Source organism: Oryza glaberrima, chromosome 12 (genome assembly GCF_000147395.1).
Source record: "Oryza glaberrima chromosome 12, OglaRS2, whole genome shotgun sequence".
NCBI classification, from domain to species: domain Eukaryota; kingdom Viridiplantae; phylum Streptophyta; class Magnoliopsida; order Poales; family Poaceae; genus Oryza; species Oryza glaberrima.
Genome location: NC_068337.1, coordinates 17,771,850 through 17,786,544, shown reverse-complemented (window position 1 = coordinate 17,786,544; position 14,695 = coordinate 17,771,850). Strand labels below are relative to the sequence as shown.

The following is a 14,695-nucleotide window of genomic DNA, read 5'->3' as shown; positions in this document are numbered from 1 at the left end:
GCGTCGCGCGAACTCGTGACGCGCTCGGGGACACGTGTCAACCAAAGTAAAGGGGACGAATCGACCAATCAGCTTGCAGGAACGCCTGCCAGCTTTAGAATACTTCCTCCATCCCAAAATGAAAACATTTTTGAGGTTGACACGTGTATTAAGAAAGTAGGTGAGAATGATTGAAGGAAGTGTGTCATTGGTTGAAAAGAGAAAGTAGGTGAAAAATAATGGTTGTGATTGGTTGAGAGGAGGAGGTAGATGAAGAAATAGCTTCATTTTGGGACAAGACACTGTGCTAGAAATAGCTACATTTTGGAATGGAGGGAGTATTAGGTTAGGATGTGTACGTATGTCCACTTAATTAGATTAGGTTTTTAAGGATGGAGGAGGTATTTCACTATTTCAGAAGAGGGTATGTCTATATATACAGTTATGAAGCTCTGTTTTCCCTCCATTACCTCCACTGAAAGAAACATAGAGTAATCTACAACTAGCTTGACATGGGTAGCCACCATAGGTTGCTCGACATCCGCTTCCTTCTATTGCTGTGCTCCTTCATTATGTTGACAGCGGCAGATCTTGCTCAGTCAGAAGAGTTCAAGACCGGCCAGCAGCATTATCTAGACATCAAGCCAGGGGATTTCCCAAACGAGCAGCTCTACCGCGCGTACCTCGTGATCCAGCGCTTCAAGAGAACCGTCACGGCGGACCCCAAGAACATCACCGCCACCTGGACCGGCAATGACATCTGCGGCGAGAAGACGTACATCGGGTTTTACTGCACGACGCTGGGCAAAGATAAGGTGCTCACACTCACGGCTGTCATTTTGAACGGCTACAGGATGAGCGCGCCAAAGCTAAAAGGTTTCGTCGACCAGCTCCCTGAGATTGCGTTTTTCCATGCTGCTTCAAACAATTTCGGTGGCGAAATCCCCAGGCTTGCCAGCCTCCCGTACATGTACGAGTTCAATATTATTAATGATGTCAAAAAACGAGCTCCTATGCCTCCTCCTATTGGCGTTGACGGAGGTGTAGGATTTACCGGGGGCATTGGCAAACCGCAGTGCTTAACTGCTACTCTAAATTTTACATTTCACTTGGGAACTGGAGGTACGAAGAATGGAGGAATCATTCCTGGTGCAACGGATGCTAAGGCGCTTCTCCTGAACTACAATAATCTATCCGGACCACTTCCATCAAACCTCGGCTTCTCCAAGTTAAGCTACCTCGCCCTCGCCAACAACAAGCTCACTGGGCCAATCCCGCCATCAATCTCGCACTTGCAAGACACTCTCCAGGAGGTGCTTCTCCGGAAAAACAAGCTCTCGGGCTGCCTCCCGCACGAGCTCGGCATGCTCATCAATGCGGCAGTGATCGACGCCGGCATGAATCAGCTCACCGGCCTGATCCCCTCCTCCTTCTCATGCCTCACCAGCGTCGAGCAGCTCAACCTGGGCGGCAACCGCCTCTACGGAGAGATCCCCAACGCGCTCTGCAAGCTCGCCGCCGGCCCGGCCGGCCGCCTCGCCAACCTCACGCTGTCGAGCAACTACTTCACGTCGGTCGGTCCGTCGTGCTTGTCGCTGATCAAGGACGGCGTCCTCAACGTCAAGAACAACTGCATTCCGGGTTTCGCCAACCAGCGGCGGCCGGCGGAGTGCGCTTCGTTCCTCAGCCAGCCGAAGACGTGCCCGGCGGCAAGCGCCACCCACGTGGCGTGCCCCGCCGCAGCTGTCGACGCCCCGGCGCCGGCGGACAGGGTGGCAAAGGACTACACCAGTTACGTGACGTACGCCACCCTGCACGAGTGAGCCGGCGCCACGGCGCGGCGTGCGTGCATGCAGTAGGGGACAGCTAGAAGCTAGCGTCTCGATGGTATTTGCTCTTGTATTCTTGTGTTCGTTTGGTGTACTCGTGAGTCGTCATTGTGGTTTGTTTTCTCTGCACGTGTGGCTAGCTATGGCTGTCACGTCTAGATCTCACCTTGTGTACTCTTGTGTACCTGTACTATGTGAAAATCATTGGTGATTACTAAAGTTTGGTGTGTGCCCTGCCCAACATGTTTATAAAGTTTATGTCATGTATCAAAATAGAATCATGTAATGCATCAAAATATCGGTGGCATTGGGAACATGAGGCTGAGCATATCATGTACTGTACGATATTTTAAAAGACTTTTTGTTCAACCAGTTTCCTCTGTTTTCGACGTGAACTGGCATTCTTCTTTTCCAAGACTGAAACAGAGTCACTCTGTTTTATTACAAGTACCTCAGGCATGGAACAGAGTTACTCTGTTTTCTACATAAGCACAAACTCTAGATTACATTTTCTCCGGAAAGCCATTTATAGGTCGCATAGTTGGTCCTCTATTTGCCATTCATAATCTTGTAGTTAAAATTGAAAATCCTTATTATATGGATTTATATCTTTGATAAATTCTATTTGAGGTTTAAATTATAACTTTTACATGATTTAGTTATTCTGAAATTTATAATTAATCACTACATATTTTTTTCTACAATTGAAGTCTTAGTTTACCATTTCTTTAACTAGTTTAATATATCTAGACTTTAAACCACTATAATTTTACTTATAAATTAATTTACTCTAAATTTTAAATCTATTGTGGATATCTGAAGCTGTGCCAAAGAAAACCTATCGAGTTGTACTCGTTTGAAGTCTTTCAACCTAAAGTATGAAACTAAAGAGGCTAATCTATGTTTTTATTTAACACAAATTCTCAACATAATCTATCGTTGGTATAACAATTTTTCGTGGGGAATATTATTAAGATAATATGATCTACCTATATGGTTAAGGTAATACAACCTATCATGAGATCGTTATGAATCACGAAAAGCTTTTATCATAGAGCATAATTAATTTTATAGAACAAGGTGCACAATATAAATAGGTACATGGTTGAATGTATAACAGTTTGTTTTGTTTAATTTTTATGAAATATTTGTAACATTTTTTGGGCACAAATTAACAAAACCATTTCATCCTGGAAACAAATTAAACGGAAACTTCAGAATGTTGGCATACCAATAGTTATCGAGTCGTACGAACACGCAACGTATTATACATCTACATATTATACTCCATTTCAATACTATTTCATCATCAAACAACAATTCAGAAATGGCGAGCCACGTCAAATTGCGGATCACCCATCTCCTCGCGCGCCTCTGCGCCGCAGCAGCCAAATCATCCGAAAACGGCTGTCACCTCAACGGCTACCGCCTGAAACGCGCCTACGCTGCGGGGCTTCGTCGACCAGCTGCCCGACCTGGCGTTCTTCCACGCGACCTCCAATGACTTCGGCACCGGCACCATCCCACGCCAAGGCTGCGTACCGTATTCTGTCTAGCAACTACTTGTCTACTTCGCGTCGGTCGGGTCGGCGTGCGCCGCGCTGGTCAGGCAGGGGACGTTGGACTTGACGAACAACTGCATCACGAGCTACGCCGGCCAGTGGCCGCCGGAGGAGTGCGCGTACGTCGGCATGCGAGATGCGACAACCGAAGCCGTCGTGCCCTGCGACGAGTGCGGACGACGCGTCGTGCGTCGTCGCTGGTGATAAGGACGTGCTGGTGCCGGAGACAGGTAGAGAGGGCTACCGGCTCGGCCGCTGTACAGCTACGTGACGTATGCCACTCTGCACGACTGAGACGCTGCAGCTAGCGATGGGACCGTACGTGCGCCACGCCGCCACGGTGGTGTGCTTGGCTGTGTCGCCCGTGTTCATCGTAGGGCTCATCACGGTGTACCACCCATGCATGTTGATGTTGGGTTGTCGGTGCTCGGTGTCCGTTGTGCGTGTCAGTGCGTATCGTGCATGTCAGCATGTGCATTTTCTGTTCGTTGCCGTGTTTGCGGGGGATTCCGCCTGAGAATCTCATTTGGATGTACGCCCTTGCGTGACCAATCAAGTTGGGATGCACCATGTGCCCGTGCGGTGTTGATCGCTTTTCAGTTTTTCACCATGGCGTGCCGTTTAGCTAGAAATGCAAGTGTCGGTGCAAACGACCTGTGCATAAGACAGGCTGCATCGAGATTTAGTGGTCTTTCCACTGCGTGTACCGTCTGAGAATGGTTTTTCAACTTGAAGTGTACTTCAATGCTGGATGGTAGAGCTTTAATTCACTATGTCAAAATAGGTTGAATACAAATTTCACAAAACTTACATACTTTGAATAAACTACTGCAATTTCAAATAATATATCACAAAACTATAAATTTGACACTAATTTATCACGGAACTCCAAATTTATGGCATAGTACCCCCAAACTGCATAAGCACCGATTTATCCCGAAACTGCATGTTTTGTAACTCTAGAAGAGCATTATTAGGGGGTGTTTAGATCCAGGGGTGTAAAGTTTTGGCGTGTCACATCGGATATGCCGGCACACATTTGAAGTATTAAAAGTAGAATAATAATAAGATAAATTACAGAATCCCGTTGTAAACTGCAAGACAAATTTATTAAGCCTAATTAATCTGTCATTAGCAAATGTTTACTGTAGCACCACATTGTCAAATCATAGACTAATTAGGCTTCAAAAATCCGTCTCGCAATTTACACGCAATCTGTGTAATTATTTATTTTTTTGTCTATATTTAATACTGCATGTATGCGTCCAAACATTCGATGTGACGGGGTGTAAAGTTTTGGGGTGTGATCTAACAGGGCCTTAGTGCTCAAAATTTATTTTGTACACTAAATGCGTTATTAGTGCCGTTTTGTGATAATTTCATTACATGATTTTGTGATACATCGATTTAAATTTATAATTCCATGATAAATTAATGCTAAATTTTATACTTCTAAGGTACATTATTTTAAATTTATAGTTTTGCGATAGTTTAATCAAAATATATCAAAATATATGTATAGTTTTGTGAAGTTCCATAACATAAAGCCAGGCCCACGAAGGATCATGCCTATTGACTAGGGAAGGTTCACATTGTAGTAATTAGTTGATACCCCGCGCGTTGCTGCGGGCATAAAGTATAATTATCAATGTGCAACATTAGTGCAAACAATCTAATTACATTTGCTTATAATTTGCTGAGAATCTCTTAATGATAGTTCTGATCCCACCGATGTATGATAGTATATGAAATCTTCATCTGCTGGCCAAAATTTCAAAATAGAGAAACAATAGTATACAGTAAAGATCTGATTGCTTGTGAACGTTTAGAATGAAAGAAACAAAAGCCTAAAAAAATATATTTATTAGGCATCATTACTATAATTCATAAAATTGTATGCTTCCAGACCATGGATTGCTGCATACCTTAGCAAAAATAAACCTTCACCTAATGTGGATGGTTCAAAATCTAAAAGATGACCCAATTTTATATATGAGCATTGAGGGAAGCATCAAGCATACATAGGAGTTGGGTACTTGACATCCGGATCACTCATAGTATTTGTTAAGAGATTGCCAACAAAATAATTCCATTTAATCAATTGAAAAGCGAATGGGATCATGGCACCTGAAAGCTTAACTTTCTATATGCCCTCAAATTGTATACCAAATTACCAAATTACCATAGCTCAAATTGTATACCAAATTACCAACTGCATATATGACTTATGAAACAAAAGCAGTTACAAATTAGATGGAATAGCATAAAACAAATATGTGCAGATTGATCTGGCTCTAGCTTTAGAAATACAATTACATATTACATATATTTGAGCTATCCAATTTTAAGAGTTTTTCAGCTCATCTGCAACAGAAAAGATCTAAAGTATAAAACCCGTCACAGATTTTTTTTCTTTTTAATGAACTGGCACCGGTGTGTCAATTTCATTGAATATAGTGGGAAAAAAAAGGCAACAATTACACGAAACCCGCCACAAAATTTCGCTGTAAAAAACCCATCTAATGGGGGTTAATCAAAGTATCCAGATAGTTTCTCAAATAGAAATATTTAAAATGGGATATTTTCAAAAGGCTTATATGAAATGGAGAAAAACAGCCAGACCTAAAATCTTAGCCAAAGAACAATATATTTTGGATCCACAGATAGCCTTCACCTGAAAATCCTGTTAATTAGAACTCTGGAGTAAATGATGCATGCAGACAAAGAACAATATATTTTGGATCCACAGATGGCCTTCACCTGAAAATCCTGTTAATTAGAACTCTGGAGTAAATGATGCATGGTCGGTCGACCCAAATCCACAATAGTCCCGGTTCCATTAAAAACCGGGACTAAAAACGATTTTTAGTCCCGGTTTATAAGCGTAACAGGACTAGATGATCTTTAGTCCCAGTTGGTGTTACCAACCGGGACTATCTTTAGTCCCGGGACTAAAAGATAATCTTTAGGCTCGGTTGTCTATATGTCAGACCATATCAGGCGGCTAGGATCTTTAGTCCCGGTTGGTAACACCAACCGGGACTAAAGATCTAACTTTATTCCCGGTTGGAGTTACTAATCGGGAATAAAAATCAACACGTACTATATAATCCCTATTAATTATCCTCTTTTCCCGTCCACACAATGATCTCTTTTTTCCTCTCTAACTCTCTATCCTTATCCTTTCTTCTTCCTTCTTCCTTAGTTCTTCTTCTTCCTTAGCCCGCTTGGATCTGAGCGAGAGAGGCCAGCCGCTTGGAGCGAGAGCAGGCCGGGCGGCAGCCGGCGCGGCGGTGCGGCGGCCGGCGGCCGGCACGGCGGCGCGGAGGGACGGGAGGTGGTGGCCGGCCGGCGCGCATTCATACATTGAACCATACTGTGCATTCATACATTGAACTTGTTGCCATTCTTTTTGCTCATAAAATATAGAGATGATCAGTGAAGCCCTACATTGCTGCAACATTACACAGAGAGATGAAGAGTTATAGTGAGGATGAGTTCAATTTCCATTATGTTGCATGCTATCCTAGGCCTGGGAGGCACCAGAAACTCTTCGGCTACAAAGGTTTTCGGTGCTAGCTAGAAGGATGGTACTCAAGGGTTCTGCTTCGTGGAGTTTAGCGGCATCCATCTTTCAGCGTAACTTTTAATTAATGGTCACCATCAGTAATGGGTTGGAAGAGCCCTATCTGTGCTGCGGTTATCGCCAATGTATTTCTGAATTTCATGTGAAGAGCATGCGGCTGAGGACCCAACCAGAGGAGTCGTTGCTTTTTGGAAGGAATTTTCTTTCGACATTTCACAGAATTGGCAGCTAGCGTAGTATGATAATTCTTAGCTTTCTATGGCTTGATGTGATGATTCTAAAAACGTCAATCTATTCACTTCTATATGTCGTGTATGTCTGACGGCCACTTTATTACACAAGTTCTGTGAGCCGTGCAGCGTGGTAATCCAATTTGATCACAACGTCTATCCTGTCTACCTAAAACTTTGATTTTGAATACACAGTAAGTAAAAGACAGAAAATTGGCATCAATTTCGTAATAACTTTTCAGAATACTTACCAAGATAGTAATCACGAAAAGCCATGGGCAAACTTTTACGTTATCGTTTCGAATCCAGACTTAGAATATGGATGACTACTTCAAAGTAGATCCTGCATTATAAATTCTGAACAATATTTCCCTTCTTTACTTGTTACTACTTAACATCAGCACATTACCGAGTCTTAAACATTCTGTTCAGACAATGTCAATGTCAGATAATGAGTCATCAACATTAAGCACTGATCGAGATAACTCTAGTACCCATCTGACAGTTTGCCTATATATCCAGTGGTAGGTGCAGCATTAGGCAACAATGACAGAGTTGAATAATTAATAGCATCCGAGGAAAGCACTCAGATACCTCTAGTACCCATCGGACAGTTTGCCCATATATACAGGTGATAGGTGCAGAGCATTACGCAACAATGACAAAGTTGAATAATAGCATCGAATGAAATCTGATGCATAAATCAAACATAATTAGATCAATGACCAAAGAGAGACGAACAACAGTACATGCATAGAGGCAGATCGATCATGCCACTGACTCATAACTGCAGCAGGGTTGCTTTGCGATCAATTTGCTAGCTATATTATTGCATATGGTTGTTGGACTAGGAGGCATCAGTAGTTGCCATTTCACGAGTCCGTCGTAAGTCGGACCTTTCAGCTTTGATTGCAGCATGTAATTGTCTTTCGCCTGGGCTCATCCTTCTTGCTGCATGGACGCTGAGCTTGGCAGCTTGCCAACCAGATGCTGCTAACTTTGTCACACAGAGATGGCATGGTGCGTTCTACAACAAACTTAGATGTCACGATGTGGGAGTGAGTGATGTAGTGTCGTGTGCGTTCTACAACAAACTTAGATGTCAACTCATGGGCAAAACTGAGCTTGCATGCTAGGATCATTAGCAATAAAGCGATCATTTTCTCTTGGGTTGTCATGGATTATAGAACTCAAAGGTAGGATCCCTCACCGAAAATAAAAAATAACAGCACCTTTACATAGATCGATCTAGATGACATATATGATTGCACGGTTGAGATGACGTTTAAAGTTAGAGAGATTTTGTACTCCTTTAGAAAGTACCCCGAGATAAAAAAAAATGGGTAATTAGTACTTATAAGTACCAAATTTTAGACTAGAAAATGTGGTACATAGCTCCCGGTACTTTATCAAGGATGGTAAAATTACCCTTAAAGTTTAGTTTCGAAATTTCCGAAATTGCGGCCCTCTGGCACAAAAATGTTTCATTTGAAATTTCTTTTTTTAAAAATTCAAGATAACTTTATTCAAATTTTGCAAAACTCAAATTATTTTCTACTGGAATATACTGAAATTTATTCGACATGAGAGTTACGGAGGCCCTATCAAGGGGCATTTTGTCGCGGCGTGAAGTGTTCTCGATGTTTTGTTTGCTCTTAAGTTATAGGGGGGAACGGGATGGGGCCATGAGGCCGTTAGTCTTCTTGGTGGGACGAATGCATACCGAAGAAACCGTTGATCTGATTGCAATTTTCCCTTCTTGTATTTAGTTTGTTCAGGTTCTGTAAACTTGTGCAAGCAAGTTTTGTCCTAGATGTTAGTGCTCACTCCTATGACGTATAGGTTTCCCTGAGTGTTATGTGATACAAACATGTTTAAGACCTGTGCTTCTTTCATCTGTTAGTATCTTGAGCCGGTAACATTGTGGTACCCAGTAACATTATATTAATTCAGAATAATATAGATGTTAACAATTGAGTGATGGGGTAATATTTGGACGGGAGATTCATTTTTAGGATATATGCATGGCTCGATTCTTGTGGCCTCGAAAAATGCCGAATTGCAATGTCATCTAGTTCCTGATCTTGAGGAGATGGTTTTTTTTTTTCATTGAAACGCTAGAAAAGATGTATTTACTGAAGCACAGTGATAACATAGCCTTTTTTTATAAAAAAAGGGAAGAAAGCTTTGCCCTCACTGGTGGAAAAACCATCTTTAATCGGTTGGCCAAAATCCACAATAGTCCCGGTTGGAATAAAAACCGAGACTAAAGATTTTCTTTAGTCCCGGTTCAAAAGGTTAGAGCTACTTTTTTATATTTAGTCCCGATTTGTGTTACCAACCGGGAGTAAAAAGGTTTCTCCACCAGTGTCTGTATATATTGATAGAGCAGGGGAACATAGCAAAAGGTTTAAAACTTTATAGGGCTTCTGCAAAGACGCAAACCCGCAAAAGGCGGACGATTAGTGGACTTCTTCCAAACTAGTAAGCTCCCTAAGGCACCCCGGCGGCCGCTTCTTCCTTGATTTTTGTTGTGATTGCGTCCAGTGGGGAGCCGACATGTCAAAAGACTCGGGCATTGTGCTCGTACCAAAGCTCCCATGAGACGAGGATCACGAAAGGATTTAGCGGTTGCACTAGGATATGCGGCATATGTAGGAGGTACACTATTACAGAAACCCTAATCGGTGCCGGTTGGGAACACCCCCCCTAGTTGCCGGTTTTCCTGACCGGCACAACGGAGGCGGCACTGATGACTTCGGTCATCAGTGCTAGTTCTAGAAGGCGGCATCAGATCGGATGGCTCAGATCTGCCCCGCGTCGGGCCGTGGTAAGTGCATTCCAGGTATATCAAGCCGAACTGCAGGATGCATGGAACTCACTGGTGGAGAAGGGATCTTTATCTACGGTTTGTAACCGCCTATACTCCCGGTTATGCAACCGGAGTCCAAATCCGGGACTAAATATGGGTATCTTTAGTCCCGGGTAAAATATCCGGGACAAAAATTGGAGGAAAGCGGCGCAGTTCCGATCGCCACTTTTTCTTTTTTTTTTTCATTGTTTCTTTGCTAGATGCGATTTTTCCTTTGATTTTCTCCCAAATCGGATGGGATGCATATCCCCCAATAATCAAACCCCAAATCCCCAAATCCCAAAATCAAAGTATAACATCCCAAATCATATATTCACATCACAAATCCCAAAAAAAGACCACAAATCAAATACATCACAGATTACATCTCAGATCCATACAATGAGCCACAAATTCTCAAAAAAAAAACACATCTCAATGGAATCACAAATTGTAAATAAAAAAAATCGAATCGGCTGCCTACCTGCCGCCGCGCGCGGGCCTGCCTACCGCCGTTGGTCGCGGTCCTGCCAGCCGTTGCCGCGTGCGGCCCCACCGCCCGTCGCCCGCCTGCCCACCGCCGTGCGCAGCCTCATGCGTGGCCGCCGCCGGGCGCGGCCCAGCCTGCCCGCCGCCGGATGGGAGTGGAGGAGGGGGAGGAGAGGGGTGGAGGAGGAAGAGGAGAGGAGGGGAGAGGAGGAGGAGGAGGAGGAGGGGGATCTGGATCTAAGGGAGATTGAAGGATGATTCAATCTTATATCTACGTATCTCGGTGAGGAGTCGTTTGGGACTTAACCGATCGGAGACGATTGTGGGAGAGAGATATTTACTCCCGATTGGTAACTCCAACCGGGACTAAAGATAGATTTTTAGTCTAGCGCCCTGACATCCTCTAACACCACAAGAACCGGGATTAAGGACTAAAGATCAAACCGGGACTAAAAATGCCGATTTTTAGTTGAACCGGGACTATTGTGGATCTTGGACAACCCGGTAAAGATCACTTGTCTAGTAGTGTCAGCCAGGTTAATCAGAATCGATTACCACTACTAAGTACTCATCAGTTTATGTATCCAACAATTCAGCTATTTTGTTCAAAACTTGATATTGCAAGTTATATGTATCAGATTGTGAGCATTCATTTATGATGCCTGGTATTTTTCGCCATGAAAGATAAGATGAGAGAGCTCAAGTCAATGAAGGAACTCTAGTCAAATTTATTAAGAACAAATGCCATAAGAAATGATCGATGGAGAAAAATAAAAAAGTTACAAGGACCAGTCCAGTTGGATTGATATTGTAGGATTGAGAGTCGTCTGGAGTTCTCGGGTTACCAAATTAAGCTTAGCTTTATGCTTTGAGATAATATTGTTCTTGTCTTGTCATGCATGACTGCTGACAATGATGGCAGCTAGTTGACTACCATGAAACTGTAATTGGCGAAAGGAAGTCCATTGGTTTGTTGATGACTATTCAGTAGATTTTCAGAACATTTACTGTTGATCGACCGAATAGGTCTTGATATTTGGCTTCTTACAATATTTTCAGAATTGACGGAGCATAGTTCGATCCGACGACGACAAAATTAAAGATGAGAATTTGGCACCAAATTTTCCTAAGAATTTTAATAGCGTGGTGGTTAATTTAATTTCTGGCACGTTCATGTCTAATACAATGGATCATATTTGAATATATTGTACCATGAACATGCTACCTGGTTGAGTGGTTCGTGCATTCTACTGATGAGCTAGCTGAAGATTTGAATAAACATAGTTGCATAGTAGTGAACTGAATAAATGCACAGAAAGAGATCCTACGTACTGTCCTTTCTTATACACAAAATATGACACGAGTAAGCCTAAGCGGAAGGGATGAGATGATCGAACTCCTACAATAGATTCAATGTACTACAGTACCTCTTGAGAGGTAGGTGGTGCACCTTAACACAACTCATAAATAAAAGATCGTAAGAAATTATCACCGGTGGAGAAATCGTTTGTAGTCCCGATTCGTAACCCCCCTTTAGTCCCGGTTGTCCAACCGGGACTACGAATCCGGGACTAAAGATAGCGATCTTTAGTCCCGGGTGAAATAACCGGGACTAAAGATTGATTTTTAGTCCCGGTTGGTAACACGAACTGGGACTAAAGATCTATGTACCATTTTTTTTATTTGCATGGCCCTGTTTGCTGCATGGTTGATTTTATATATATATATATATATATATATATATATATATATATATATATATATATATATATATATATATATATATATATATGTATGTGCGTATGTATATATGTATAAATACATATATTACACACATATTTATAATTTAAAGCACTTAACATTTTATGTGCATATATGTTACCAAAATATATATTAACACTAAAGTAAATGTATGTACATATATAAATATATATATACATGCATGTATAGTACAATTCATTTGCTCGCTAGCTATAGTTACGACTTCGACGCCGGCGTTACGTCAGAAGAGGAAGAACCGACGTTATGAATTGTCGATCCGTCGTAGTAGAATTCACCATCGGGATTAAGGACTTCTTCGTTGATGAACCCCATCAGTTGTTCTTGAACAGCCATGATAAAATCCTTGTGTGGGAGATTTTCCCTCATGTGAATACTCTATCATTCGAAAGATAATTACATATCAATATATGAAATTAATAAACAACTTAACAAATCGATACGCAATGAAATTTTGAATGGTTTATGTATACGTACATCGAGCTCTCGTGTGGAGTATATTTGGTTTGATAGGCAGTGGGCATACTCTCATATGTAGTAGCCGCATAAGTTAGTTCCCTTGTCCTGTTTTGCACACTACGTGAGAAACGATGAGAGATTTAATATACTCTTTATATTAACTGTAACTAGAGATTCAATTCAATATAATTTTGGATCATGCATGTACTCACTGGAAAATGAAACCTCCGTCCAAGTTTTTCTTTCCAAGTCCCGCGGACCAATTGACGGAACCGATCCCAAGCCCTACATGTGCAGTTGCAAGCTATGATTAATTAATTATTACCCGAGATCAACATAATAGCAACAGAGTCCCGCGACTTTGGAATAGATGGCATTATATTACCTGTCTATCAGTTGGAAGACCTTGTCAAAAACCTTCTCCTCTTTATTCATTGAGTCGTACACAGTGACTCTGCATGCCTCCAAGTCGAAAAAGAACAGGACCCAGTGGAATCTGGAATATGCGTGAGATGAGATAAATATCAGAATGTACATGTTATATGTATGGGAATGAAATTTGTTCGAACGACAATAAAAACTCACTCTGTGTTGTATGGCAATAGTATGAACGTCTTAAAATGCTGCTGCGTTAGGAGATGGACGAGATTGTCCTCTGTGTCTTTCTCGTATTTGTCGAGCATTTCGGTGTTGATTTTTCGAGGGTCGATGAACCCAGTATCGTAAACCCCCGCCGTTGGGCCCTTTGAATCTCCATTCTACAACAATGAAAGGAAATTATTATTGCTTACATATATGCCAGGAGCTAATTATTGAACGAAACAAATCGAACTCAAAGATACTTACAAAATCCATGCGCTCAGAAGAGAGACGTCGAGGGCGTCCCGATGGTACAGGTCGAAGACATCCTTGAAATGGATCCATAGAACATCTTCTCCTTGCAAGAAGTCAGGGTTTCTGATCCTCGCTCTGAACATCTCTCTACCCTTGGCGCTCATTTCCATGTACCGTTCATGGAATTTATACATTTGTGTCGGTAGGGACCGCAGCTGCTCAGGCCTGACAAGCGGTTTACCGAGTTCAAACTTGTATGCCACTTCGGCCTTCGGGATTGGTACGCCTCCAACCAACTGAGCCACAGTTAGACCGGTGTCCGAAATGAAATCCGTTATGCCAAAGTCCTCGCCGGTCACCAACGGCTCGACCACTTGGTTTGGTTGTTTTCCGAGCTGAGGAACTAGTTTGGACTTCTTGTAATAGGCTTTCCTAAGTGTTCGGTCATAGTCCGATAGCTTTAAGGCCTCCTTGTTTGCGGTGGACATTCCCTTGAAGAACTTCTTCACGCTCGGGTCAATAGGTATCTTCTTTTCAGGACTCTGAGGCTTGAGTTGCCTCTTCACTTCTCCTGCCACATAAGCGTCAAGCTCCTCTTGACTGCAATCGTGCGGCTGCTCCTTGTTTTTGGTGGTGTCAACTTTGGCCTTCTTCGTTGCCCTTGTGCTGGCAGGAGGTTCAGCTTGGCGAGACCTTGTCTTGGGAGGTGCAGGCGGACACGGTGGATGTGGAGGTGGAGGAGCCGGAGGAGATGGTGCAGGAGGACGTGGCGGAGGAACCGGAGGAGATGGTGCAGGAGGAGACGGCGGAGCCGGAGGAGATGGTGCACGAGACACCGCTTGTCGCCCAGGGAGGATGATGTACCGCTTGCGCCATAGTATAATGGCGTGGCTTGTGTCTCGTAGATGCGTCTCACCGTCTCCTCCTGGGTAGTCCAACTCGAGGTCCTCGTACGCGGCTTCCACCAGCTCAACTTCGACCCTCAAGTATCCTGCTGGAATCGGCCTGCAGTGGTAAGTCCCTGAAATGTCCGTTGGGATGGCCATCCCGACGCCACCTTCACATCTATTAGTAATCAACCTAAGCAGCAACTTGCG

The 14,695-nt window shown here is 43.0% G+C and overlaps 1 protein-coding gene across 1 annotated transcript; it reads left to right on the top strand.

Annotated features, from left to right (window-relative positions):
- The first annotated feature begins 453 nt into the window (after positions 1–453).
- On the top strand, positions 454–2,023 carry LOC127756742 (uncharacterized protein At4g06744-like). Its single transcript, XM_052282119.1, has one exon. The coding sequence runs from the start codon at positions 492–494 to the stop codon at positions 1,800–1,802; it is 1,311 nt and encodes a 436-aa protein (XP_052138079.1). The 5' UTR covers positions 454–491; the 3' UTR covers positions 1,803–2,023.
- The last annotated feature ends 12,672 nt before the right edge of the window (positions 2,024–14,695 follow it).

Bases quoted from the DNA above. Each gene is read 5' to 3' on its own strand.
- LOC127756742 (XM_052282119.1), top strand. From the start codon at position 492: ATGGGTAGCCACCATAGGTTGCTCGACATCCGCTTCCTTCTATTGCTG.